Below are 26,843 nucleotides of genomic sequence, written 5' to 3' on the forward strand. Positions count from 1 at the left end.
TAATTTTTGAAGTTTTCCAAATTTCAGGGATTGAAACGCATTGGAGGGACCAGTTAAAAATATGTGTATAAATGGAGGAAAGCTGGTGGGCACATTCTTTTAATAGTTTTCCTTTCAATCCATCCGGCCCAGCAGCCTTCCTCTCGTTTAGTTTCGAAAATACGAATCTCGTTTCCTCTTCACTGACCTCAATAGTCATTTCATCTTCCAAAGCCCTGTCTAATTTATGTTTTTCATTTTCAATATCAAATTTGTTTGCTGTGTCGAAACGTGAATAAAATTTATTTAAAGTTTCAATTTCGATATCTTCTGATATAATCGTGGGCTTTGGATTATAGTTCACAGCAGTTTTAAGCCCCCGCCACGTGTCCCTTATATCCCCAGAAGAAAAGCATTTTTCAATTTTATTTTTGTACTTATCTCTACAACTAGATATTACCCTCTTTATCTCTTTTTGTTTTGTTTTCAGATCTTTTTTGTTTCCACTAGTATAGAGAGTTTTCTTTTGGTTCAATAAAAGTTTTAGATCTTTTGTTATCCAAGGCTTGTTGTTAGGATAATATTTTATTTCTTTTTTACAAGACACTAGCTGTTCACAGAATTTTAAATACTCACTCACACAGTCATTCAGCTCATCCACACTATCACATGATTCGATAAAAACATTCCAGTCAGTGCATTCAAAACAACCACGCAAATCTTCACACACACTTCCATTCCAGATCTGTACACTTTTCTTTACTGGTTTTACACGTTTAAAAACAGGGCGGTAGGTGGGGAGTAGCAAGAGCATGCAGTGGTCAGATAAACCTAATGGGGCACGGGGTAAACATTTATAACTATTTTTAATATTACACAGGAATAAATCTAATGTTTTTTTGTCCCTTGTCTCGCAGTCCACGTATTGATGAAGTCCCGGGATGATGATAATAATGATAACATCAACAATAATAAATGCTAATGTATAGCCTGACAATAGTTGTATTGTAACGTTATTTCTAGGTTAGTGCACCGCGTAATGAGTTGTCGTTAGTAGTGCTCAAAGAAATTAATTAATTAATTAATTGATACAACTCACGATTTGATTTCCCCTTTTTGACGTTTTATTTGAGTTAGTGTCAGGCTATGATTTTACAAAGGCTATGCTCATACCACCTGATTTACCACTCTTTTTATTATTGGGTGATGGGTAGAGGACCGAAGAAGCAAAACCCATTTCATTTTCATGCGTATAGATAGTATGCAGATGACGTCACTCATGCCTTTGTTATTGTTTTTGCCATCCGCGTTTGTGAGTTGTTCTCACTAAACTGTATTAACCAGACTATAAAAGTTCATGGTTACACAGAGTTTGTGTGTTGGTCCGTTATACTTCCGGATGGCAATGTTGTGAACTCCTTGGCCAAGCGCATTCTATCTATAAATAAAATTTGATAGTAGTAGAAAAATATCACATTTATATTAAAACACAATGGAAAACAAAGACATTGGGAATTTTTAAAAAACGTAATCAGGCTATTATAATATAATATTATTGAAGAAAACCAACTTACCCAGTTTCATCGTATCGTGTCGATCGTTGATAAAATTCCTCTGTCATCCCTCCACAGGACAAATGATATTCCAACTGAATTAACGGAGGCGTCGAGACGTAAACAAGATTGAAAACGATCGAAAATAAACCAAAAAAAAAAAGTAGAAAACCGAAGCTTAAGGTACTGACTCAGTGTTGAGGTATTCCGACAAAAAGGCATTTTGTATTTAATTTTGGCCAGAAAATTTCTAATTCCAATATACGAGATCTAGATCGATTTATTTAAACCATCTCCTTTCCAACCATAAGAAAATTTTCTACAGCGTGATAAAAAATTTCTCATTCTAATTTCTTTTGTAGTTCTTCAGAGCAATTTGGTCCATGGAGCCGGAGTTTAACCCCTGTTTCTATAGCGTGAAACGGACAATAGCAATTGCTTGCCACCCTTTGGATAGGACGCTGGTCTATCGCAAAGTACTATCCTCCAGATCAAAGAGATCCAGTTATCCAATCACTGCTATATGGACAGAGGGGTCAGAAAAAAATATCGACTGCAACATGGGATCGATCTTGATCCCTTTTCGTGAGAAGCGAGTGCTGAGTATCAACTGGGCTATCGGGACTCTCCTCTATTTTCCTTGGACATCACAAAAGTTAAAGAAAAGTCTTAGACAAAACTATAAAATATTGACCTATGTTTTAGGAGCTCATTTTGTCGAAGAATATTATGTATAGAATGTACGTGTTACTTTTCTGTTTGAGTAAGAAAAATCTATGTTTGTGTTGGGTGGGTGTTGGGAACACTCTGACATGGAAATGGCTAAAAATGATGATGATGACGACGACGATGATGATGATGATGATGATGATGATGATGATGATGATGATGATGATGATGATGATGATGATGATGATGATGATGATGATGATGATGATGATGATGATGATAATGATGATGATGATGATGATGATGATGATGATGATGATGATGATGATGATGATGATGATGATGATGATGATGATGATGATGATGATGACGGTGGTGGTGGTGGTGGTGGTGGTAGTGGTCGTGGTGGAGATGGTGGTTGTTATGGTGTTGGTGTTACTATTCGTTGTGATGATGTTGCTGCCGACGAAATCAACGCCAACGCCAACAACGGAGATAAATACAATCAAGATTAAACAAAAAGACCACATTAGTCAACCATAAAGATATCCTAAGCGATGTAATATTTATCTGCCCAAAATGTGTTTGATAAATGTGATTTCGGAGTATGGCTCAGCGGTATGCTCTTTTCTTTGCACCCTAAAAGAAACGAGCTCGATTATCCACTGCGCCCTGTGGCCTTGGACAAGTCACCTCGCCCAAGATCACTTAGCGGCGCTGCACTGCGGCTGACGCATGGGCTATTCCATTATTCCATTGAAATAGATCCTCGAGACAAATTTCCCCTTGAGACTGAATAAAGGGAATTTTATTTATACTTTAATTTATTTATTTTAATGCTCTCCCCCCATTGGGATGATAGTCTTACTCTAGTAACAACAAACACATACCTTAATCTTGAAGGGCTTAGGCTTCTTGGTCGTGTTGTGGATGATGACCCATGAGGGGTGTGGCTTGCCGCCGAAGGAATGTCATAGTTTGACGACGGGGCGTGGTTTGATGAAGGGGCGTGGTTTGTCAAGGACGGAGTTGGACTATTTGCTATACTCATCAGTCTTTTGAGAATATCGTCTTCTTCTGGAAACATAATAAAAAACATTAACTCAAGTATTTATATAGCGGAATGCTCACTAAACGTACTAATTAATACTAACGAAAGATTGAAAATGGAGAGGCTTCGTATGGGAACAAAACAGACAATGAACGTTTCGGGTACAAATCCTTCATCAGCACAACAATACACAAATTAACGTGGAAAACAAATAAAATAAAATGCAAAATAATTTGCATCGTCTCTACTCAATGGTGGTTGCAGTATAAAGGAAACGTTTGTCACTCTTTCGTTAGTATTTTCACGATCAACGGCTTCAGGCAGCCGCTACCGTTTTCTACTAAAATATACTAATGGCGCTTTCCAATGAGTCTCTAACTAACAACAACTTTTAACAAGTAGGACGAGACAAGACGCCTGTTAGGCGATATTCCAGTTATTTTCAGACAGAGAAAACACTGTTAACGACCAGGTACTCATTTTACAACTAAGAGTGGTGAGATAATGTGAGTAAAGAGCATTTTCCAAGGACTCAACTATGCGCCACTCAGAGTGGGACTCGATCCTGGAGCTTACGCACCGAAGGCGAGTGCCATACCAGAAGACCACATAGCTGCATTGAATGTGGAATTGGAACTCGTGCGTGATATATAACTTATAAGAAAAAAACAGACATCACAAACAGATCGATCTCGAGGTGACAAATTATAAATACATGATATTGATCATACTTGATATAACAACTAGTACATAGCGTCTCTCTCTCTCTCTCTCTCTCTCTCTCTCTCTCTCTCTCTCTATCTATCTATCTATCTATCTATCTATCTATCTATCTATCTCTCTCTCTCTCTCTCTCTATCTCTCTATCTATCTATCTATCTATCTATCTATTTATCTGTCTACCTATTTATCTATCTATCTATCTCTACTTCTATCTCTATCTATCTATCTATCTATCTATCTATCTATCTATCTATCTATCTATCTATTTATCTATCTGCCTCTCTCTCTCTCTCTCTCTCTCTCTCTCTCTCTTTCACTCTCTATTTATTTATCTATCTATCTATCTCTACCTCTATCTCTGTCTATCTATCTATTTATATATCTATCTGTCTGTCTGTCTCTCTATCTCTCTCTGTCTCTTTCTCAATTTCTCTCTCTCGCTCTCTCTCTCTCTCTCTCTCTCTCTCTCTACCCCTCTCTCTCTCTCTCTATCTATCTATCTATCTCTCTCTTTCTCTCTGTCGCATGCACAAAATCACACACACGCACATACATATACAATAACCCCCCCCCCCCCCTCCCCCCACCTCTGTTTTTACTTTCAATCTCTATAGATATCAGATTTATACTTTATTTTTGTATAATACGATCTATCCATTGGTATTTCCCCCCCCCCCCCCCCGCGCCCCTTAACATCTCTATACCACCCTCTTTTCTCTCCATTCTTCTATATCTATATCCAAAATCATGTCCAAAAAGTGTATTTTGTCGCTAAATTACAATAAATATAATTTTAGATGTACCTGGTCTTGGTGCATTCAGTGCAGAATCAGAAGAATACTTGGATTTGAGCTGCACTCCTGAAAATTTAACGAAACAAAAAAAACATTAAAAATGGAATTCGCATTTTCTTTATTCTTCGTTTGGGGAGATGGGGGGAGGGGGATTTCTATTGGTTAATTACAACAATATTCGGTTAATTGCAACAAATTTTCAACCTCAAAAAGTGGCAAATTCAAGGATTCAATCAAACAAAATCTCATGATTACATTTCATCATGGGTGAAATCATGACAAATTGAAGAATCGAGAGAGTGAAGGGTTTAATGCTACATAAGTATGTCACCACTCCAACTTTGAGCATATCTCTGTTTTACATTAAAACCTACAAATTGATAATTTCCCTTAAGCATGGGCTGGATCAAACTAATCTGACCCAAAATAATGAATAGAAAAGAAGACAGTAAGTACTGTAAATTACTGGACCGATCACTTTCATTAATTTTGGAAATTTCCGTAAGATTACGAAATTTTAGTAATGTATGTCATTTCTTCCGCTTGCAATTTATATTTAGATAATCGTGATAAAATGTCATGAAATAGGCTACCTGCTTCTTTGGGTTTTGGCAATTCATCAGCAATTTCTTTCTTCCTCGTACTATTCGAAAGGATGCCTTGTTTCGGTGCAGCGCTGACTTCCGTTTGTCTCTCCGTGTCTGACGTCACCAGTAGATTGTTGAACTTCGTCTCGAAGTCTTCAGTGCGGATTGATTCGTTGTCCGTGCCATATCCGGTAGACAACATGGTGGCCGATGGGCGCGTCCGGTTCTGACGCAAACGCGGAGTCAAGCTGAGGGATGCTGTCGGCTTACCAGGATGTATCGGTAGATCAGGAGGTACTGGAATATGAAGAGATTTTGTCAATCACATTAGTCGGTGATTGAAAATATGGAAGGAGGAACTTAGAAATGAAGTGCTCTGCCAGATGATCAACTTTTAGCAAGATTATCATAGCAAAAAATAGTGTCTTAACTCTCTCCTTACCGATCATGTTCAGTATTCTCCCACAATGGCAGGCTAACCAAGCAGAAAGATGGATTTTTAAAAATTGAAACAAGCCCTCTACAAAACAACTTCACGTTCTTATTATTTAAACAAAGATCATTCTTCAAAGTGTGTGATGTACAAAATAAATATCTGAATAAGAAAAAAATGTATATTGTGTCGTAACAAATGTGACTATTTTGCTGTAGGTGATAAGGAGAGGGTTAAGGAAAGAACATCTAGAGATGATGTATCATAGATAGGCACGAGATCATTTTTATCAAGATTATCAAAGCATAAAGAATAAGATTTTAATAATTCAAAGGCATGATTATTTAGAAATAAAGACTCCAGCTTTCAGGTTGTCTCTAAACAAACTTTTATTCAGATTATCAAAGCAAAACTGATACTATATAAAGGAAGGAGAAGTTTAGAGATAAAGAACTAGTCTTTCATATTGGCACAAAACCAACTTTTATCACGATCATCAAAAGATCTTTGAAGTAAGAAAGGCTATTATTAAGGAACATGTTAAATAAACAGAATCTCCCCCGCCCCCCTTTTGTTGTCAGAAAAAAAAAAGAATATAAAATAGAGGACAACGACGAATGGCAGACTTAAAAGATTTAACTAAATAACAAATTAAGCAGGTACTGGTGTCAGATAAAATAAAAGATCTGAAAATATGTGTCTAAAATAGTACCTAAAAATAGAATACAAAGAAAAAACATATTTCCACAAAGTCAGATTACCTTGACTGGCAGAGATAAATATCGATTGTCAACTGGAATGGAAATGTTAAAATTTGAGCTTTTATATAGCGCATTATCCACTAAATGTGCTCAAAGCGCTATACCGGGGGCCTGGGAGGAAGGAACATGATGCCTGTAAGGCGATATTACAATTTTTTTTTCGGACAGAGACAACGATGTTAACGGCAAGGTACTCATTTTACACATGAGTACGGCGAGATGATGTGAGTAAAGCGCCTTTTCCAAGGACTCAACTATGCGCCGAGCGAGGCTTGAACCCAGGATCTTCCGATCCAAAAGCGAGTGTGATACCACTAGACCACATAGCCGCACATTTTAATCAAAGAAGACAGATAATGTGGCCGTTTCGTGTCTCCTAATTGTCAACAAAACACGATGGATGAAACACTAAAGACGAATGAGAAATGAAGCTTCCATTCCTTCTCAGAATTGCTATTTATTTCTTCAAGCTTCAATCAGGAAAACTTTGCACTGCTTTATTGGCAGAGACACATTTTTAAAATCCAATGATTTAATTACTGATTAGCCGACGTGCACTTATTTGAAGGTCTGATAGCCCACTTTCTTATGGGCTCATTGTAATGGAAATCTCAAAAAAAATTACGCAAAATATTGTAAATTACGGCAATGTTAAAGTAGGCCCACAAGGATGTTCGGATGTCAGACCTGCATATATGTACACGTCGTTATTAGCTAATAAGAGATGTCGAATTTTTAAATTGGGGGGGGGGGGGAGGAACTTAAAAGTGTCTAAATCTCCATGGATAAAAAAAATTAGAATATGTTAAAATGAAAGATAAAAAAGCTTAAAATGTTAGAGTACCTATACAGGAATATAAAAACGCACTAAATTTTTTTTACACTGCAATGCATATTAAGATTTACACATGGAGACGATGTGATAGATAACAGGAACTTAGGAATGTAGTACATTATTAAAAAGGAATAAATCTACCATAAACTGACCTTTGGAACTACACAGATAAACAAAAAAGTTAATGATATCGTTTGTTTGTTAAGTATAATGTATTATATGTAATGAATTATATCTAAGGTATTGTTTTACAATGGAGGCGAAGTGGCTGAGTGGTTAAGGCATTGCACTGTGATTCGGAAGGTCTCGGGTTCGAGCCCAGCTTCAGGCAATTTCGGCATTTTTTTTCCGTGAGTAAGGTCATCAACCGCCAATTTGCTAATTGGACAACACGGCTGATTTCTGTTGACATCAGACATCTTGTTTGATGGATTATCCATATTCCTTCAAGGAATGCCTAGGCGACGGGATCTTATGATGCAGTGGCGGAAGGGCGTAATTTAAAAAAAAACTGTTTTACAAAGCAAATCGAAATTTCTATCTTTATCAAATTCTATATAAAAGCCGAAAGTTTTTGATAGTCGGACAGGAAATCACCATATAACAATGATGTTCATCAATTTGTATCTTTTGATTTCTGATTCAGGACATACTCGATAGTGCATAAAGTCGGGGTGCCTAACAGACAATTTATTGATGAATACTTTAGGGCAAGTAAAATTGACTCCATTTAGCCTGGTAAGTGGGCGAAGGGGGTAGGCGGGAGGGGGGGGGGGTGACGCATTGCAAGGTGATTTGAGTATGGTAAAATCATAATTTTAAAACATAAAGAGTATTATCTCAATGGTTGAGCGGGCAATAGAGAAGACACAAAGAATGACCAAAATTAACTATTAAAAATAGTATAAGAGAAACAAAACTATAAAATGTCTAGCTCACTAAATAACAATGTACATGGTGAGATAAAAATTCATTTTAAAAAACGTTTTAGAATACTTTTCTCCGGCAATAATAAAATGTCCAACAAAAAGTAGCTAGAATTGTTGCTAATTGGATTCAATAGTCTGATGTCACGTCGCCCAGCAACGGCGGCCATCGTGGTTCTAAACAAAGAAAATCGGTACTTTTTATTCTTCATGCTGGCTAGAACTTTTCATGTCTTGTGATCAGAATGTATAAAAGTCAAAACATGCTCATATTTATAATGTTTTTCTCCTCTGGATACACTTTAATGCTCGTCGGATAAATATTTCATAAGGGCGTCCGCCATTGTTCCGATAGTTTAAAGCCAGTTACTAAGTTACCATGCGTCATTACGAGGGAAGTGACGACATGACTGGTGAAGCGTATTAACTGTACTCGAGGGGGGGTTGTTTTTTCTTTGTGTTTTTCAATCCGCTTTGTCTGGCACTGTTTCAGACACATGAAACACTTCTACACTTCTTCAGACATGTTTCATACACCTGTGCCGGCTCTCTAATGTATCAATTTATGTCACGAAAATGAGAGCTATAAAAGAGATGGCACTCAAATGTCACCGAAAGAACTGAACAAGTGTGTATGAAAGATGACAGAAAAAGCAAGAAAAAAAAATACAAGAAAATAAAAACATAAAAAAAATCTGTCGATCTTGAACCGGTCGACTGATTTTTTGGGATGTTTGTTTTTTCTTTTCTTTTTCATTCTTGCTTTGTCTGGCACTTTCATACACACTTGTTCAGTTCTTTCTTACACCGGTGCCTGCTCCTTGATCTCTTTAATTTAAAATTTAACCGAAGCCCGATTTGCATTGGTGCTATTGTTTTGTTTTTGATTTTGTTTACACAGACAGTAGAATATTATGATGGTGGTTTAAAATGAAATCGAAAATCGCCAGTGAAGAATTATCAAGGCTACATGTTCGTACTGACAAGTCTGTGGATTTAAATGTCAAACTGAATGTGTATCCAGCTCTATTTTTAAAATGTTATTTTTGCTTTTTTGCAACATTTACTAAATAAAAGTCATCCGATTGCAAGACAAACTGAAAAACAAAAAAAAAAAAAAAAGCAGTGACGTCAGTGCTGTGCAACGACAAAACCCTGCAAGACGGGATACCCAAATTTAGAAGAGAGCCTAATTTTTAAAATATCATCACTTAACGTAAATAGACAAATATAGTGATTAGAGCGCGGTGTGGTCTGCCTGACCCGGGCTAGTAAACATAATAACAAGAAGGTGAAAATGAAAAGGTTTTGGATGTAGACTATACATGCACTGGGCGTCTCGGACAAACCCCTTCGTCAACGAAACAACAAAAAATAAACGTTTGTTTGTTTATTGTTTTGTTGACGAAGGGTTTTCACCCGAAACGTCCATTGTTTATACTGCTTCCATCCGAAGCCTTTCGAAATAAAGTGATTGTAATCTTTCTAATTGATTATAAATACCAGGACCACTCTTTTGTCTGTATATAGATACAAGGGATTTCTTTAGTGTCAAAGATATACATATCTCGGTTTGACATAATTTCGATAAAACGAGATTTGGCGTTAACCGGATTCATATGAGAGAGATTTCTAACGAGTATAATAATGATGGGTAATATACGTGATTTAGTCAAGGCATATATTATATATATATATATATATATATATATATATATATATATATATATATATATATTATATCGATTGCCCAGCTGCATGCAGCTTCGTATTATTACAAAGTACTATTCGACCGACTTTGAGCGATGGGTTATTATGATATAAAAATTCTGAACCCAAAGTTGAGTCGTTGAGTAAAGCAATTTACACACGTTAACTCTCCCAACTCAGGTGTGATTGAGAGCATTGCTAGAGAGGTTAAGACACTGCACTGTGACCCAGAAGGTTCCGGGTTCTTGTCCTGCTTTCTTTTTTGTCCTTGAGCAAGACATTTTTTAAAATACATATTTACAACAACAATGTTGGGCAACATGGGTGATTCCTGTTGACATAGGCGTTTGTGTGGTAGATTATCTATATTCCTCCAGTGGAATGTCTAAGCCACGGCATCAAAAGATGCACAGTAAAATGCACGTAAAATGGGGGGGGGGGGGTTAAGGCTATATGCAAGACGGATAATCAAATTGTTATGATCTCTGTGTTGTAATGTAAATACTCTCAAACCGACGTGAAGTATTGTCCTTTACAACTATGTTAAATCAAGCCCCTTATTGCGTCAGGTTGTCATATCTGCAAATATCTGGACGTTAGGTTAGGGTTAAAACTTCAAAACGTTGGAAAAAAGAACACTAGTATTCGACGTGTAGGTACTTATGTGCAGGTCTGATAACCCATATCCTTATGGGCTCATTGTTGTAATGGAAATCTCAAAAAATGACGCAAAATATTGTCCATTACAACAATGTTAAACTGACTCATTCGTGGGTTCAGACGTCAGACCTGCATATATGTAAACGTCGCTAGTAGTAGAAACGTAGGACTACATCTGAAAATCCAATTGGAATGAATATTTTAAAAGAGGAAAAGATCTGAACTATTTTGTTTTTTTAGTACATTATTTGCTTTCTAATCTACATTCTTCATTGCAAAAAATTGTGGAGCGGGCACTTATATTATTATTTATGATGAGAAATGCAAGGGTACGGGGAAGTGCCAGATGAATACAGAGTTCAAAAATATCACAGTGTCAGGGAGCCAAACTCATACGACACTCTCCGCCTGGTATATATATATATATATATATATATATATATATATATATATATATATAGAGAGAGAGAGAGAGAGAGAGAGAGAGAGAGAGAGAGAGAGTGAGAGTGAGCTATCCAGCCATACAACAGGTCGCTAATCTCTCTCTCTCTCTCTCTCTCTCTCTCTCTCTCTCTCTCTCTCTCTCAGAGCCAGGCGGAGGGTGTCGTATCAATTGGATCCCAGGTTTGGCTCTCCGACACTAGTGATATTTTTATTCTCTGTTTTGATCAAATTCTTCTCTATACCCAGTATTTCTCGTCAATCTACATTAATCTAGCATTCTACAATGTCCTCGTTCTATCTCTGATGTACTTTCTCACATTGAGGACTATGGTCCCTGAATTGAGGAGGTGGAGGAGTATAAAACTGGACTCGTGGAAGTCTCTGAGGAGGTTTTCGCCTCCTTGGGCGGTGTCTGGGCATTTCATCTTCATCAGGGTCATCTATAAATCAATTGTGATGGACAATGACAGCAAGGATAATTTTGTTATAGGAAAAAAATGCTTTTTCTGTCTCGTGTTTTTAAAAAAAATATATCTAATGAAAAGATCAAAAGCTTTCATATCTTCATTTCTTGAGTCATTTTTTGTTTCAATTTTAAATCGTCGGTGTTTTCATCAGAGCGGTCTCGTAGTTGCAAAGCGTTTGCTCGCTGTTCACGCATTATTGATGAAAAATATGAGATATGCAAACAAGTTTGAGTAAAATTGAACCTTGTCAGTCAAGGTTGAATTTAAGACAAATGACTAGAGTGATATATATATATTTACTGAGTGTCCATCATTTCATTAGATAATGTGTTTAGTTTTTATGTTGTTTGTTTGTGTTGTGATTGTTTTGTTTGTTTTATTTCTTTTATTTTGTGTGTTTCGTTTTGGGTTGTTTTTTTGTTTGTTTGTTTTGTTTTTGTTTTTGTTTTTTGGTTTTTTTTTTTTGGTTTTTTTTGTTTTTTGTTTTGTTTTTTTTTTGGGAGGGGGATTTTTTTTATTTATGAACTCGACATGAAGATAGAGAAAGAACAAAACAAAAAATAAAGTGAGGGGGAGTGCGAGAATACACTAAAAGATACAGTGTGAATAAATATGTCAGGAGAGAAGATGTGTGTATGTTAGAGAGAAAGTGAGTGAGTGTGTGCGTGTAAGTGTATGTGTGTGTGTGTGTGTGTGTGTGTGTTTGTGTTCACAATTGCGTTTGTTTCAAAAGAATAAATATGATTTATTTTGGACCTTGAGGAAATTCGTTTTTCATCTTTTCATTTCAAAATTGAGAAATATTTTAAAAAGCCAATGAATTCTTTAAACTTAAATGTGATTGAGTCAAACAGAAAGAGATGATCATTTTTTTTCTCAAACAGATCACTACTAACTCTATCATACCTTTCTTCTTCCTCATAATTTCTTTAAATTTAGTGTCTATCTGCTGAGCTGCAACAGAGTCCAAGTCACTGGGTGCATCGCTAACACGCCGAAAGCCGTCGTCTGTGACAAGATTAAATTGAAAGATGGTGAAAGGTCATAACTTAAAAATTAAATATGCAATTTTGCATTACCTATAGTTCAAATATTTTTAATTGTTTTAGTATCATATCAGGAGGCAGCGTGGCTCAGCGGTGCGGTCTTTGCTTCGTACCCGAAAGGTACCGAGTTCGATCACTCGCCGCTGCCCTGTGTGGTCTTGATCAAGTCACCTCGACCTAGCTCAATTTGCGGCGCTGCACTGCGACTAATGCCTGGATTATTCCAGTCTACCATTGGAATAGACCCTAGAGAAAAATGTCCCCAATGGAATGAATAAAGGGATTTTTATTTATTTATTATTACAATTAAATGTTGTTACCTACCGTCTGTTTGAACATCGGTCAAGCAGGCCTCACTGTAAACCTCAGCAACACCATTTATCTTGTCAGGATTTAAACCATCATCCCCACGTAGACTGGCTGATCCTAAACCTGTGTCTGTATCGTCGATGTTGTCAGTCGAGTGTAACAACAAAGATGGACCTGGAAATGTTAAGTTTATGATCAAATATACACACACAATATAGATAGTATGCACTTGGCTAAGAAGTTCACAACATTGCCACCCGGAAGTATAACTGGCCAACACACTATAATGTGTGTAACCTTAAACGTTCATAGTCTGGTTAATACAGTTTAGTGAGAATTACTCATAAACGCGGATGGCAAAAAACAATAACAAAGACCTGAAGGACGTCATCTTCGAACTATCTATAGAACAAAAGTGGGATGTTAAAATATTGGTTCTAATCTGATTGGAAGTGTAAAGCAGTCCTCCTGGAGGACTGGATACATACATTGTGTAACTGATCTTCGAGTTTCAGTGTAATGGATCTTATTTTCTAGCCAAAGTAAAATCTGGTCGTCAATAAATATTATCCTATTCTCCCTCCTTTTACGCCCCTTATTCATAAGAGTCGGTCTATATATCCTGATACCAAAATAATTATGCCACCTTATGAATCAATGTGTAACCTATTTATTGTTTATACATTGTCCAATGGGCTGGTTACGCACTTTCAATGAGGTTTTAACCGCGCGGCTATGTGGTCTAGGTCCTGGGTTCGAGCCTCGCTCGGTGCATAGTTGAGTCTTTGGAAAAGACTCTTTACTCATATTCTCTCACCTTACTCAGGTGTAAAATGAGTACCTGACCGTTAACAGCGTTATCTTTGTCGGAAAAAAATTGTAAAATCGCCTAACAGGCGTCATGTCTCGTTCTTCACGTTACGTGTTGCTGTTGGTCAGGGACCCTTTGTAAAGCGCTTTGAGCACGTTTAGTGGATATTGCACTATATAAAAGCTCAAAGGAGGAAGGTGTGACGTCACGACTTCCTTGCCCTATTTCCCAATAGTATACGATATCAGTTCAAGATTAGTTAAGTGCACAATAATCAAATACAAACACAGGCATTATTGATTATCAATAATCTAAACCGTGTTCCGTTTGCCTTCCGACAAGAATTATTACTTTATTTTCATCAAAAATTGAGACATTCCAGGTGCCTTTTTTCTAATTAAATTTGCAAATATGATAACCTAACTCAATTATCGGCTTGCCTTACCATCATTGCTATAATAGAGAATGTTATGCCTTCGTATTAAAGTATTTCCAAACAAAAAATTATTAGGTTATCAGACTTGTAAAAAATACACACGTTGGCCTTCTTCTATTACCAAAAAAAAAACAAACAAACAAACAAACAAAAAACAATCGCTCTCAACAAAAACCTTTTAAAATCTAGAATGATATTTCAATCTTGGAAATCATGCTCATACTTAATTTTAAAAGATCTGTGGCTATTTTAAAATGTCTACCGGGCGCTGGAATTACATTTAATATACCGCAAAAGCCCTTAATCCCCAGATAGCAAGCAAACGAACAAACGAATAAATAACCGCAAAGTGCTTTTCGGTGTCCAGTTAATGTGTTTAAATCATAAAATACGGATTCCATGACCAATGATTGAGTACGATAGTATCTAACTAAGTTTAATATATTCCTTCCCGTTTCTATAACGTGAAACGGACAACACTATTTGCTTACTATCCTTTTGATAGGACGCTAGTCTATCGCAAAGTACTTTCGGACAAATCTAACAGACTCAGCTACCCATTCACTGCTGGTAGGGAGGTCAGAATCAAATCTGCACCCGGGATCATTTTTAGTCCCTTTGCGTGTGAAGCGAGTACTCTCCCGACCGATCTATCGTGACCCCCTTAACTAATCTTAGGACCGAGATGACTACAGCAGGTTCTCAGCTTAAAACCTGTCTTATTTCAACTTGTCGATGAGGTTGTAGTAAAGGTGTTTATTTTTTGTGACGTTAGCAACAACAACAAAATTCAATACTAGATATTAATAATCCATTTTTAAAAAGAACGGAAAAATCGTTATCATCAGTTTCCAGTTTCCATCAGTCAATTAATGTAAAATAAACTAGTAAAAAGCCCGCAATTTCGCTGGGAAAGAACTATTTTCATTCGATATTGCCAGAATCATTTCTTTGATTAGCTTGATTACGATTAGATGCACATTTTAATCGATGTGCTTGTCGTCGCTGCCATGCTTTATTCGGCATGATTTTAGTTTGTCAGTCAGTAGATATCAATATCAATAAGTCCCAAGTCTTTACCACGCTTTACTTGGGAGTGCTTTGCACTACCTTCAATACTTCACATATTAAAATGGCGGCCGAGAATCAAAACAATGGTCAAATTAGAAAATTTTAAACTTTCACAAATCTGTCAAGGTTTGTTCTAGAGTTTTTAAAACGCTTTTATATGATGACAAATTGAATAAATAAACGCCTGACAAAAGATCAACGGTGAAAATACAAATTGAATGAATACTGGGATGTAGGAGCTTTCGGAATGTCTCCCCTTTACTTAACTTATGTGAGGTCAAATGAAAATCTGAAGCGGACGCGATAAATATCAAGTCCCCGAATCTGTCTACTTTTGGTTTGTTCGGGCTAGAAGCTAGACAGAACCAATTTACAGTTTGCCGAAACGCTTAACTAAATATTTCCCAGGGCAATAATTATCACATCGATGGCATAAAAACGACAGTAATATCAGCAGTAATATTAGTTGATGTTGTTAATGGGTGAAACTTGTTTAAAATTTCTGTAAATCCGAATACCGTTTGTGATCAAGTGAATTATATCACTATGAATGCCACGATTTGCTGAAAAATGCCAATCTGACAGTTCCTAGCAAACACCCCCCTCCCTTGCTCAGGAATTTCTCTACTTGATGGACACCCCCCCCCCTCCCTTTTTTTTCTTCCACGCAACCACATTCCAAAACACAAATACACACACAAATATACACCACACAGACACACATACACACACGCACACACATAAACATACACGCAATGAGAACACACTACTACTACATAACAACACTGATCACCGCTAAATCAACACAACGGAAGTAACAACTCTACTGGACAGATAGAGTTGAGGGTGTGGCCATGAGTGTGTTAGTGTCTTCGGTAAATTTTTTATGATATCTGTTTGACTTAACGAACTTTCAAACTGACTTTAAATTATAAAAGGAAATCAAGTTATCTGTTTATCTATCTGTAAAAAATACATTTCTATTTTTCAAATCTTTCAGTAGAGTTGTGCGCCGTATCAATTTTTTTACTGACTCAAATAAGCACAATGTTCTCCACAATGCTATATTCTTTTAAAAAAGGATAAACAAAAAACTGACAATCTCCCTCCAATACAAAAGCAAAAATAGTTTCTCAATGGTTAAAACTATTAACTTAGTCCTCACTTTTTCGACGATGTAAACAGCTATACTTACTATAATTCTGATGATCGATGTCATTTGTTTGGTTTGTTTTTTATTATTTAACCCAGAGAATCTGAAAGCAATTTTTTTCTTCATTTGTTTTATTCTAAATGGGGCAGCTCGGCGGTCTGATCTCTGCTTCGCACCCGAAAGGTACCGAGTTCGACTACCCGCCACGTTGTGTGATCTTGAGCAAGTTACCTAGCCTTAGCTCACTTTGCGGCGCTGCACTGCGGCTGACGCCTGGGTTATTCCAGTCTTCCCCTGGAATCGATCCTAAAGAAATATTTTCCACTTAGGAATGAATAAAGGGAATATATTATTATTTTTATTGCCAAATAACTTATGATTGGAATGGCGAAAGTCACAAAAACGACTTTTTAAGGCAGCCTCAGTTTACGAACCGTTTAAAGACCAGACTTTCACAATCTCGATTTCTTAAAACTGTTATTGAAATTACGAGAAAAAGTCAGTCCATATATAAAAATTTAACTCGGCTAATAAATAAATCTTGGTAAAGAGGTTAATTTCAAAGATCGAGCGTAAAGCAGAATTTAGGCTTGGATTAACACTTAATACCAAAATCATCGATCATGAAAGACAATGAAAGAAAGCTGGGGATTTTCACAAGAAAGTTTAACTGTGACCCGAGATCTGAAAAGTGTGTATGAAACAGTGCCAGACAAAAAAGAGAAAAATACTTTTTTTTTCATTTCTTGTATTTGGCATGTACTGTTTCATACACAATTTTCAAGATAGTTCTCCCACACCAGTGCCTGTTCCCTAAATGGAGCCAACTCAAATGTCTTGGTCCTCTTCTTCTCTATTCAATGTTTTTGTTCTCTGATGCATCGATGGTTACAGCGGTAACGCCCGTACCCTTGTGAAGAATGCAAGCATTAAATCTATAATATATTATATTACTCGAGCTAGTTTAAGGGGTGTCACAAATTCCGTGCTTTTATTGGTCAATAATCTGCTGGTTAATTGTTTGTTAAAACAAGACAGCTTTGTTTGTTTGTTCGAGCAACTTCAGAGTGTGTCACAAATACTGTTTTGATTGGTCGAAAATATAATATATACTGGTTAATTATCACCAAGACTTCATTTACATACAATGTTTATTAGTTTCACTGTACCTTGAGAGATTCCGTTTTTGTAGCTTGACTTCGTTTTAGAAAAAGACCCATTTCTGTGTTTGCCATTCTTCTCTGGGGGACTTGGCAAGGTTGGTGTCTGAGGACAACAAAAATATCTATTGTTCATCAAAGTCTCACTAAAATAGTGAGCTTTTGTTTTTTTTTAATAAAAAAAATGAGCTTTTATATAATAGCGCTGTATCCACTAAACGTGCTCAAAGCGCTTTACAAGAGGTCCCTGGCCAATAGCAACACTTAACATGTAGGACGAGACATATGACGCCTGTTAGGCGATATTACATTTTTTTTTTCGGACAGAGACAACAGGGCCAGGTGCTCATTTTACACGTGAGTACGGTGAGAGAATGTGAGTTAAGAGTCTTTTCCAAGGAGTCAACTATGCGCTGAGCGAGGCTCGAACCCAGGACATTCCGATCCGAAAGCGAGTGTCATACGACTAGACCACATAGCCTCACGCTTTTATAATGGTATAGCATTTATCCATTGAAGTTCAGACCAACAGCAAGGCGTCACATTATGGCGCTGGTAAGGAACTATAGATTTTTTTTCTTCTGACACGCCTAAGCATGGTCAGAAAATGTTAGTTAAGAGCCTTTTCCACGGACAAAATCATGAGCACTCATAGCAATAATCTAATCCGTGACCACAAAGCCACAAAACCGATGAATTGTACCATTAGAAGAGTCATAGTACAGTAACATCCTACTCAAGATATAAGAAACTGCAGCAACATCTGAAAAAAAAACATCTGATTTTATAACACTGAAGCACCACATTAATGAAATAAATAATAATGTGAAATTGAATGTAAGCTTCAATTTAATTACAAAAACAGATCAACTGAACGTTTCGGGATATTATCTCATTCATCTGTGGTGTTTCATTCATCCTGTTTTGTTGATAAAGAGGAAACCCGAAACGTTTAATTGATCTGTTTTTGTAATTAAATTGAAGCTTACATTCAATTTCAAATTATTATTTTTTTCTTCGAGCTTCGAGCAGCAACAGTTACACATTAATGAAACGACCTTTAAATAATATGTTATATAAAGACAAGAAGTAGAGTGGAAGATTTTTTTTTTTTATTTGATGTTAATTGCTATAGATTGCTTACCTTTCATAACAAAAGCCACGAGATACGTTAAATACCACATGATCAAACTCATTAAAATATGGGGAACTCAATTTAGCGTGTTTATAGCATTTAATATTTATTGAAAATAGAATTCTCCCCTAACGTGACACCATTCATTAACGTTATTATTCAACCTAATTCTAGCAACTTAGTTGATCGTGTAATATTCACCAGCTATAGCTCAAGGCCTTAATAGCGATTAATGACAAAAGAAAAGAAGTATTTTGTCATGTTTTTTCTTCGGAGGGGGGTTGTTTTATTTGTTTTTTTTTTTGTTGTTTTTTTTGTTTATCTTTAATTTGGCGGGGGGGGGGGGGGGGGTTGCTGCTGGGGTTGTTTTGTTGTTGTTTTCTTTTTGATTTGCTTTCTTTTTTTTATTGTTTTGGGTTTTTTGCTTTATTTTAATTTCTTTTTCTTTTTTTCATTTTGATTATGTTTTTGGTTCCCATTTTGTTAGGTTTATTATTATTATTATTATTATTATTATTATTATTATTATTATTATTATTATTATTATTATTATTATTATTATTATTATTATTATTATTATTATTATTATTATTATTATTATTATTATTACTATTATTATTATTATCATCATTATTATTATATTTTTTTGACTTAGTTAATTTTTTTTATTAGTGGTGATAAATACAACCAGCATCATCTAACATTCAAAACGTATCACAGCACATCATTCATTGATTGAAAGTAAATCACAACCATACCGTTTCAATCATTTCAATCTCAGCATCAATCCTGTCCAGAATGCTGGTTACCGGGTCATCTTTATGACTCGGAGGGTCAGAGGTCATGAAGGTGTAAGTAGATCGTGACGTCATGATGCCCAGGCTGGATTGTGGACGTGGTGTGGTGACACTCGTGTGGTGGTTGTCATCGCCCTCTGTCTCGGACACCCCTGGAAACAAAAATGTGATTGTAATGAATAAAATAGTGATGATGATGATGATGATGATGATGATGATGATGATGATGATGATGATGATGATGATGATGATGATGAGGGTGATGATGATGATGATGCATTTAGAATTTCCCCAGTTTTGCCCGTCGGATGAATGCTCATTCTTGAGGTTCCACTGACAATTTAATATTTCTCTCTCGAACGTATCTTCCCCAATGGCCATTAGCATTTTAAAAAATCTTATTTCAAAACTGTTTGTTTTTCATTTTGTTTTTCATGCGTGTGTGTGTGTGTGTGTGTGTGTGTGTGTGTGTGTGTGTGTTTGATTGTTTGTTTGAGGAGGATTTCTATTCTGGTCTTTCATTTGTATTGTTTTATTTATTTTTTTCAATCTTACTTCATTATGTCCATTTTTTGTTTAGTTTTTTTTTTTTTAATTTATTTTTGTCGTTTTTTCCCCCTTCTTTATATATATTTTTTTTAATTTCGCTTAGTTTCGATTTGCATCTCTCTTTTTTTTTTTTTTTTTTTTTTTTGCTTGGTTGGGTACGTTTAAATCCTCACATTTAAGAGTTCAAATATTTGCAAGTCATCTCTATCGATTGACGTATTGGAAGAAAAACTGGGATCTGACCGATTTGAAAAATACAGCGATTTCTTGATGTTACTGCGGTCTTCACTTACGTTTCAGAGCGATTTAGTTATGCAAGGGACACAATCGCGTTAAACAGATTTTTATAATATGATTAACTGAATCGCCTCCCTTGATCTGTCTCATCGAGCGACTGTTGTAATGAAATACGAATTGCTTGTGTTATGATAATATTATAGCTTATGCTACCTACTTAATAAACTGAGCGATTTTAGTTTTTATTATCAAGTTTGTTTGTTTTTCATTTCTTAATTGGAAATTATAAGTTAATGAATAATTACTGTTGGCAATGCCGAAATTAAACCTTTAATCTTACCACCGGCTCAAAATCATATTTTTTAAAAATAAAAAAAAACAATAAAAACAACAGCAGCAGCAACAACAACATTTCCTTACCTGTATTTGAACCAGATCTGACCACTTCCTCATCACTCCACTCCCCATCAGCATCCGTGCCATCCAACATCATGGCTATCTGAAAATATATTATTATCATTATTATTATTATTATTATTATTATTATTATTATTATTATTATTATTATTATTATTATTATTATTATTATTATTATTATTATTATTATTATTATTATTATCATTATTATTATTATTATTATTATTATTATTATTATTATATTATTATTATTATTATTATTATATTATTATTATTATTATTATTATTATTATTATTATTATTATTATATTATTATTATTATTAATTATTATTATTATTATTATTATTATTATTATTATTATTATTGTTATCATTATTTTTTTTAATAAGATAAGATTGGTTTCCTGCCTTAATGTAACTGATAATTATTTCATAACTATTTGTATACAAATTGTATAATCAATGTAATATTACAATGATATTTATTATTATTATTATTATTATTATTATTATTATTATTATTATTATTATTATTATTATTATTATTATTATTATTATTATTATTATTATTATTATTATTATTATTATTATTATTATTATTATTATTATTATTATTATTATATCATCATTATTATTATTATTATTTATTATTATTATTATTATTATTATTATTATTATTTATTATTATTTTATTATTATTATTATATTATTATTATTATTATTATTATTATTATTATTATTATTATTATTATTATTATTATTATTATTATTATTATTATTATTATTATTATTATTATTTGTTGTTGTTATTGTTATCATTTTTATTATTATTATTATTATTATTATTATTATTATTATTATATTATTATTATTATGATTATTATTATTATATTATTATTATTATTATTATTATTATTATTATTATTATTATTATTATTATTATTATTATTATTATTATTATTATTATATATCATTTATTTTTAATATTATCAATATTACTGCAATAATTAGGATGCAATTTTAGAAATTCTCATTAAAAGAGTTTCATACTTACTACTAAAGGGTTTACATAATTGTTCGATACTCTATGTAACGAACTGAATCGAACTGGTATCGATCATCATATTATATTTGCCAATATTTTGTATCGATTTAATCGTTATTTGATTAAACCGGAAAGCCATTGTTTTCTCATAAACTATATTTTTCATCTGGATTAAAATTCGTTTAAGTCAGATATTTCGATATGCAATTGAATCCTGGTTTTTCTAAACCCATCAAATCGATTTTTTTCTACTTTTTGAGATTTTCCATTAGCCTTAAGTTTAGCCCACAGTTCATAGTTTTCGTTTTCTTATTTCTTTGTTATTGTTTTTGTTTTGTTAATTATTTTTGTTGTTTTTTATTTTTTTGTTTTTTGTTTTTTGTTTTGTTTTGAGGGGGGGGGGGGGGCTGGAGTTTGGGTTTTTTTTTGTTTTTAGTTTTATTTTGGTTTGGTTTTATTTTGTTTATTGGATTTTTTTATTGGTGCAGGGGTGTTTGCGATTGTTTTTCTTTTCACTTTTTAAAAATTCAATTTTGCACGTTTTTATTTGTATTTGTCGGGTCTTTTAAATAGGTTGTTTTTTCATGTTTTTTTTTTGTTTGTTTTGTTTTTTGTTTGTTTTGTTTTTGGTTTGTTTTTTTGTTGTTTTTTTTTTTTTTTTGGTATATTTTGTAATCTTCTCTTTCTCTCCTTTGTTTGTTGATTGTTTATTTGTTTTTTTTTTGTTTTTTTTGTTTTGTTTTTTTTGTTCGTTTGTTTTTTGTTAGGTTTATTTTGTTTGGCTATTTATCTTTTGCAATTATTGTTGACTTAATATTCCTCTATCGAATTTAAGATGAAAGGCATTTTCCTCACCGTCTTTTCCCAATAACCTGATTAAAGATAGTTTTACCCTGGCCCAAACAATTATATCAAAAACCAATCAATCGATTCTTTAATCAGGGAAGTAGAATATCAATCTCAATTAAATTATCATATCTTGAGATGGCAACAGGAAATCGAAGTAAGTGAAAATAATATTTTTTTCGATAGTCTATTGATATTATTTTAAATCGATATAGTAATTTAGTTTTGGTAAATTTAGTGGAGCACTATCTTTCCAAAATATAAAAGGTTTGAGTCTTCCTTGTTTAATTATGAATCTATTATTCTTTATCTGGTTACATCAAATTAAATCCAGACAAACGGGCTAAATTTTAAGTTATGTATTAACGTTCTTACAGTTTTTGTTGTGGCTGAAGAAAAGTCTTGAGTCCGAAACGCCCCGTGTTTGGTATTTTGTTCTTTTTGTTTGTTTGTTTGTTTTGTTTGTTTTTGTTTTGTTTTTGTCTTTTGTTTTTGTTTTTGTCTTTTGTTTCTTTTATTTGGGGTTTTTTTAAGCTTTTATATTGATTTGATATTGTAAATGTTGCTGCTCGAAGCTCGAAGAAATAGATAACAATGTGAAAATGAATGTAAGCTTCAATTTAACTACGAAAACAGATAGAATTCCGCACCTTTTATAAATATCTATTGTTCTATTTTAATTCGTGCTTCCTTACAAAGGAGCATACTATTTCCTGCCCATCATTGTTTTGTTTATTCATCTTAACAACGCCACTACCACATTATCTCGTACGTCTGTAGTGTTTCACTCATACTGTTTGTTGATAAAGGGGAAACCCGAAACGTCCCTTTTATCTTTTTTCGTAATTAAATTGATTTGAGTACATTACTTTTTACGCACATTATTTCATATTTTGTGTTGTAAGATTATACATTTTATTATGAATGTCTCCATAACTATAATCTCGTACAGTCAGAATCCCGGTTTCTATAGATAGAATGCGCTTGGCCAAGGAGTTCACAACATTGCCATCCGGAAGTATAACGGACCAACACACAAACTCTGTGTAACCATGAACTTTTATAGTCTTGTTAATACAGTTTAGTGAGAACAACTCACAAACGCGGATGTCAAAACAATAACAAAAGCCTGAGTGACGTCATCTGCATACTATCTATAATGCTAAACTATCAGTAAAACATTACCTTATTCTCTCCAGACAGGAAGGCGGAATTAGCAAAGTATTTTCTGACATGTCTAAAGAAAACAGCCTCCCCGATTTTGCTGTGTGGACTAGGTGGTCCGAAAATTAAAGCATATGGGGGAGAGGGGAGAGTGGGGAGAGGTGGACGCCCCCTCCCCTCCCCCCCCCCCCCTCTTATAACTTTGAAAATGTTGGCTCAAATCTATTTTTAAAAGAATATAAAAAACTCGTGTCATTAGTTTTTGTTTCACGTGTAATATTCGTTTAGTTCTGCATCAAGTTTAAACAAAAACAGAAGCGACCTTGATTTTCTTTTTTTCTTTTTTTCAGCTATTTAAATTACTTGCAAATATATTTAGACTTGACAAAAAGTGAAAGTTTATATGCTTATAATAAATAAGAATAAGTGTTGAAATGCATATATTTTCATTCTTTATGTACTTATAATTAGCATCAATGACTCTCGTATCGTTAGCATGTATGTGATGATGGGGAGAAGTGGACCAGACCGCCAGGTTCTTAAGTATGAAATAACTTATACAATGTCGGCTAGGAAAATAGAGGGTAGGCGAAAATACCTCTGCTCAAACTATGGACACAGTCATTAATACTGTTAGTATTGATCTCCATAAACAATATACTTCTCTGTTGACAAATCATTTAATATCTTTTTATATGATTTTCCAAAACTTTTTTTTATACCGCTCGTTTGTTTCAAATATTGCTCCTATTTCATGGGCTTATTATCAATGTTGACATAGTGGATCCTTTTCTGACAAAACTCATCAACAAAAATTCTGCACCTGCCTGTTCACTTAAACCCATCTCATTCCCATTCCTCTGCAATTTGAAAAGAAACACACATGCAAACACACAAACTCACAGACACAAACACACACACACACACATACACACACACACCAAACCCAAACAAACTCGAGCATTTATATCCACTAAGCGGGCTCATAACACAACTTTTTTTTTTGGAAAGGGGGGGGGGGGGGAATTGAGCTTTTTTAGATAGCAAAATATCCACTAAAAGTGCTCAATTAAATAATCGCTTTAAATTATCGCTTTACAAGGGGTCCCTGGCCAACAGCAAATCTTAACGTTTAGGACGGAACATGATGCCTGTTAGGCGATATTACAATTTAGTTCGAACAGAGACAACGTTGTTAACGGCCATGTACTCATTTTACACCCGCGTATGGTGAGAAAATGTGAATAAAGAGCATTTTCCAAGGACTCAACTATGCGCCGAGCGAGGTTCGAACCCAGGACCTTTCGATCCGAAAGCGGGTGTCATACCACAAAAAGAACGTGGAGATAAATACGTTTACCAAATCAATGGTATCGCTTTATATGGCAAAAATATTATGATTGAAGTATGCTTACCGTTCAATTGCAATTTGTTAAATAATCTCAAAACACCAATATGACCATTCTATACTCCCTACCCCTTTGGTAACCTACTCAAATTACTTATAAGAAGTTTGCACATCTATTAAGATAGCATGTAATCTTTCGAAGCCATATCAAAAATTACTCATAGCATAAGTGTTATCTAATAAAAACCTCTTAATCGGGAAAGTAATTCTGAGTGCAGCTTTTAATCATATTATTAATGTGGGGGGGGGGGGGTTATCAAGAAATGCTTCAGCTTTTATTTTCCTTTTCTGTTCTGCTAAGGTATTCATAAGACATGTGATCAGAGATGAAGAAAAACAACAAAATGGGGCGGCTTGGACTGGAATATTTAATTGGAATAAATCGACGTGTTCTTATTTGCAGGTCTTTTTTTTAACAAGCATCGGCCTTTCCTACTTAAAGTGACATAGTTGACAAAGGACAAAGTATATTGCAAAACATGGTCATTTTTTTTTTTTTTTTTTGCTTCATTTCGTATATATTTTTTATATACTGTATTGCGGGGGTAACTTTCAACGCACAAAACCCATAATAGGTTATCACATTATTTAGTAAAATATGAATTTTAGAAAATTGTCTTTGTCATCTCGGTAAATGGGAATCCAAAACGTAGTATGTATTTGTATTACTGCTCACAAACTGATTGCTGATTATTTTTTTTTCTATTGGAACCCATTGAATCCACGTAAACATCTAGTTTAAACTCTTATTTATTTCAAATATTTTATTTCTGCGTATTCCTACCGCTGACACATTTCATTGGAACATTCTCTGCTTTTATTTCCTCAAGAATGATAATTTCATGAAAAAAACGTGTGCATTTATATATATATATATATATATATATATATATATATATATATATATATATATATATATATATATATCCACTAAACGTATTAAAAGCGATTTACAATGAGTCCATAACCAACGGCAACGCTTCTGTAGGACAAGACATGACGCCTGTTAGGCGATATTTTTTTTTTCCAATGGAGACAACGCTTTTAACAGCCAGCTACTCATTTTGCACCTGAGCACGGTGTGAGGATATGAGTAAAGAGCCTTTTCCAATGACTTAACAATGCGCGGCTCAGAACTGAACTCGTACTCAGGACCTTCCTCCCCGAAGGCGAGTGTCGTACCACTTGGTTACATTGCCTCCCATGCGCAACCCTCTTTCAAATCTCAGATCAATAATAAAACTAATCCTCAAGTCCCGAATTCCCAGTTATATGGGGTTTTGTTCTACTTGACAAAGACATGAATAATAATATTGGTGTAATGATATTATCCAGGTACCCTAAGAAATAATATCTATATTATGTTTCTATCCTTGGGTTAACTGGCAAGCGTACATTCTGCTAGGCATTGGCCAATTAACCAGTTAACTGCCGTACTTTGGAAAAACTCGTGTATTTAAAAATTTGGCCAAAAAACTCATCCTTCAAATTTCAATCGATTTAAATTACACTCATCTTGGCAAAAACTCTCAAACCTGGGACTTCGCGAAGCCTCAGGTTTAAGAGCTTTTTTCCAAGAAGAGGGTTATTTAAATCGATTGATATTTTGAAAAGACGAGTTTTCTGGCCATTTTTTTAGAAACGAGTTTTTCCAGGGTACGGCAGTT

The 26,843-nt window shown here is 34.4% G+C and overlaps 1 protein-coding gene across 3 annotated transcripts in view; it reads right to left on the bottom strand.

The window, feature by feature from the left end:
- The window catches only part of LOC144967856 (uncharacterized), a 177,026-nt gene that overhangs the window by 104,758 nt on the left and 45,425 nt on the right, over positions 1–26,843 (bottom strand). For all 3 annotated transcript variants that reach the window (XM_078905579.1, XM_078905582.1, XM_078905580.1), the window contains exons 2-10: positions 20,717–20,795; positions 19,472–19,662; positions 17,588–17,684; positions 12,963–13,121; positions 12,499–12,600; positions 11,443–11,565; positions 5,363–5,653; positions 4,779–4,835; positions 3,092–3,278 (exon numbers count right to left, since the gene is read on the bottom strand). In XM_078905579.1, coding sequence (XP_078761705.1) covers positions 3,092–3,278; positions 4,779–4,835; positions 5,363–5,653; positions 11,443–11,565; positions 12,499–12,600; positions 12,963–13,121; positions 17,588–17,684; positions 19,472–19,662; positions 20,717–20,789 — 1,280 coding nt within the window. In that variant the 5' untranslated portion in view covers positions 20,790–20,795. The remainder of the gene's footprint in view (positions 1–3,091; positions 3,279–4,778; positions 4,836–5,362; positions 5,654–11,442; positions 11,566–12,498; positions 12,601–12,962; positions 13,122–17,587; positions 17,685–19,471; positions 19,663–20,716; positions 20,796–26,843) is intronic.

The sequence above is a fragment of the Berghia stephanieae genome, chromosome 3 (genome assembly GCF_034508935.2).
Source record: "Berghia stephanieae isolate SIO BIC M18660-M18661 chromosome 3, UCSD_Bste_1.3, whole genome shotgun sequence".
NCBI classification, from domain to species: Eukaryota; Metazoa; Mollusca; class Gastropoda; order Nudibranchia; family Aeolidiidae; genus Berghia; species Berghia stephanieae.